Raw genomic sequence first — 2,947 nt, forward strand, 5'->3', positions numbered from 1 at the left:
ACTTTGTGTCACGGTTCTCGCCGTGCCCAAATAGTTTGGAATTCGGCAACCAGAACCGACCAAAATGCAATGGGACAGGAAATGGGCTTTAAAAGCCCATGATTGGACCAGACCCAATTTAGGGATGTAACGATATGAAAATTTCACGGTACGATACAATTTTGATATTGACCTCACGGTACGATATTTATTGCGATATTGTGGAAAAGCTCACGGTATTGTTAAATAGCTCACGATAGTGTTTGTGATATTAATAGCGAAAAAATACCGACATTTATTCTGCTTTTGCCAGTCAACAGGCAATTTATTGTTGTATTTATGGATCCATGACAACATAAAACACTGATCACATAGTGCTTTTAAAGTGCAAGTTGTAGTCAGGAACATCAATATTCTGTATAGTAATATTTGGTTGCATAACTGATTCTTCTGTGCAATGTTCAAGTTAAGAAGCAGCTAGAACAATTGTAAACTAAACAATAGGCAATTCCCTTTAAGTGCAAACAAAGATCAAGTTAAGTAAGGTTTAAATGTGCAAGGCAAATAAAGGCAGCCTTTTAAAACTTGTATTTAGGAACATAACTTAAACTTAAATAAAATAGTCAGTCAAAAAGCCTTTAAAAAAAACACTGACCTATCATTTAGCTTATGTTCACATTTTTCATCAGAAAGATCAAAATATCTACATTGCAAGAAAAAAAAAAGAACAGTAAAAAAAATCCTTAAACTGTCTGGCAAAAAGCCTTCTGAAAAACACTGAACTATCCTTTAGCTAATGTTCAAGTTTTTCTTTAGAAAAATTAAAAGATCTACATTGCAATATCCCCTGCTGTTGAAAATACCCTTTCACTGGGCACTGAGGTAGCGGGTATACACAGGTAGGTCTTTGCTAATGAAGACAGAATAGGATACCGCCCTGCATTGTCTCTCCACCACTTAAGAGGGCAAGCAGACAGAGAAACTAATGCTTCTTTTCAGTAAGAGTCAATTTCTGCCTGAATTCCACCTGTGACTTGATTACTGCTAAAAGAAGAGCCAAGGAGGTCCTCAAGGGCATGCTTCTTAAGAGGAGACACAAAGCTCGCGCTGCTGTCGTCCAGATCTGCTGGATGTGGGCTTCTGGGCAGCACATCTTGGTCCTGGTTCATAAATGATAAAAAGACATTATATCAGCATTTTGTTACATTTTATTGTATTTCTCTCAATTTTCTCTATGGCACAGCGTTAACATTTTTTACCTGTTGTTGCATCTGTGATGCTTTGAACTTTATTCTTCCAAAGACGTCCTCTCTCTCTCCACTGCCTAGATGTTGCAAGGTCCGAAAGCGTGGATCCAAAGCACTGCTCTCCTGCATGAACTTTTCATCCTCTCCTTGGTATCTGTCAGTAAGATCCTTCAGAATGGCTACCTTCATCTGAGCAATGGCATTTGAGTCATGATTATCTGTGGCCATGCTGTCTTGAATCATTTGTTTTAGTGGTGAAATGAGAGATATTGTTGGTTGCAACTCATCACAGAGAACAGTTGTGTCTTTTTTTATTGGTAAAAGAATCTTCACAAGATCCTCTGCATTTGCAATGTCAGATGTGTCCAAAGTGTCAATTTCACGTGACTTGTGTCTCAGTTCATCACTCAGTAGGGCTGCAGCAACAGCTTGTTGCTGTTCAAGGTAGCGCTCCACCATGTCCAGAGAGCTATTCCATCTTGTCACTACATCAATAATGAGTTTATGTACAGGGAGATTGAGTAGTTTTTGTTTGGTGGTCAGCATGGCTGTGGCTGTGGAACTGCGGTGAAAAAACCTGCTACACGTCTGACTCTACCGAGGAGGTGGCTCACTGCGTTGACCTTTAAACCTGCTTGGGAGGCCAGGTTTAGTGTGTGCGCAAAGCACCGTATGTGAGGGGACAGTTTGGCTTTCTTTACTGCTACTCGCATGTTGCTTGCGTTGTCAGTAACAACAGCGATCCTTGTTCCAATCTTGTCCAGCCCCCACTCTTTGACTGCAGATTTAAGGACTTCGGCTATGTTTACGCCAGAGTGTGATTCGCTAAGCTGTCTAGTTTGTAAAACGTAACTCTGCATTTCCCATTCACTCATCAAAACATGTGCCGTAATAGTGACGTAACTGTGAGTCGCTCTGGAAGTCCACCCATCAGTGGTAATAGCAATGCACTGTTTAAGGTTCAACATGACACGTTCTTTTGTCTCACGGTAAAGAGCAGGGAACACAGTTTGACTAAAATGAGCCCGCGACGGCATTTGATACTTCGGCTCAAGCTTGGCCACTAACCTTTTAAATCCTTTGCCATCTACTGCACTAAAGGGACGTAAATCACATGCTATGTATTCCGCGATGTACCTCGTGATTTCTTGAGCCCTTGCGCTGTTGTGGCATAGTTGTTGAAAATGCCTCCTTCAGGGTTTTTTGACCGGACAGGACTTTTTTTGTGAGAGAATCTGCAGACTTTTTGGGATGATGGGTCGTCACATGACTTCGCATGTTGCTTGTGTTTCCTGTGTTGTATCGCAGTTTACTGTTGCAGTGCTTGCACATAGTTCATTGTCTGTCCACCACCTTCTCTCCTTTTGCATTTTTTGACACGGCAAAACCAAAATGTTTCCAGACATCTGATTTAAAAGCTGCAGGGGCTGGCACAATCTAAAATTCGGGGTTGTTGTTTTCATCCTTACAAGTATCGCTGTCGGCCATGCTGGCTTGCTGTGAGCTTGTGTGGACAGCGTGCAGTGTGCAATCCTATTGGCTTAACAATGGTTGTTGTGACAACGCAGCGCAAAGGAGGATCATGGTCTATGTAGTTAACAATGATTTGTTCCGCAGGACTGTGTTTATTCAATATTGTAACCCAACCACGACGATATCGAGACACGTTTACCACCGCGATAGCGCGATATCGACAATATTATTACATCCCTAAGGCCCAT

General features: G+C 41.6%; 1 protein-coding gene across 1 annotated transcript; it reads right to left on the minus strand.

The window, feature by feature from the left end:
• Nucleotides 1–824: 824 nt before the first annotated feature.
• LOC309544599 (E3 SUMO-protein ligase ZBED1-like) lies at nt 825–1,758 on the minus strand. Its single transcript, XM_082243507.1, has 2 exons — nt 1,239–1,758; nt 825–1,139 (listed from the first exon to the last, which is right to left on the minus strand). Exons 1-2 carry the CDS (start codon nt 1,683–1,685, stop codon nt 975–977), a joined length of 612 nt encoding a protein of 203 aa, XP_082099633.1. The 5' UTR covers nt 1,686–1,758; the 3' UTR covers nt 825–974.
• Between the last annotated feature and the right edge of the window lie 1,189 nt (nt 1,759–2,947).

The sequence above is a fragment of the Pelophylax lessonae genome (assembly GCF_965119305.1).
Source record: "Pelophylax lessonae genome assembly, chromosome: 1".
Classification (NCBI taxonomy): Eukaryota; Metazoa; Chordata; class Amphibia; order Anura; family Ranidae; genus Pelophylax; species Pelophylax lessonae.

Excerpts from the sequence above, each read along its gene's own strand:
- LOC309544599 (XM_082243507.1), bottom strand. The coding sequence starts at position 1,685 with ATGGTGGAGCGCTACCTTGAACAGCAACAAGCTGTTGCTGCAGCCCTA. Across the intron at positions 1,140-1,238 it reads CATCACAGATGCAACAACAG|GACCAAGATGTGCTGCCCAG; the intron begins GTAAAAAATGTT and ends TTTATGAACCAG.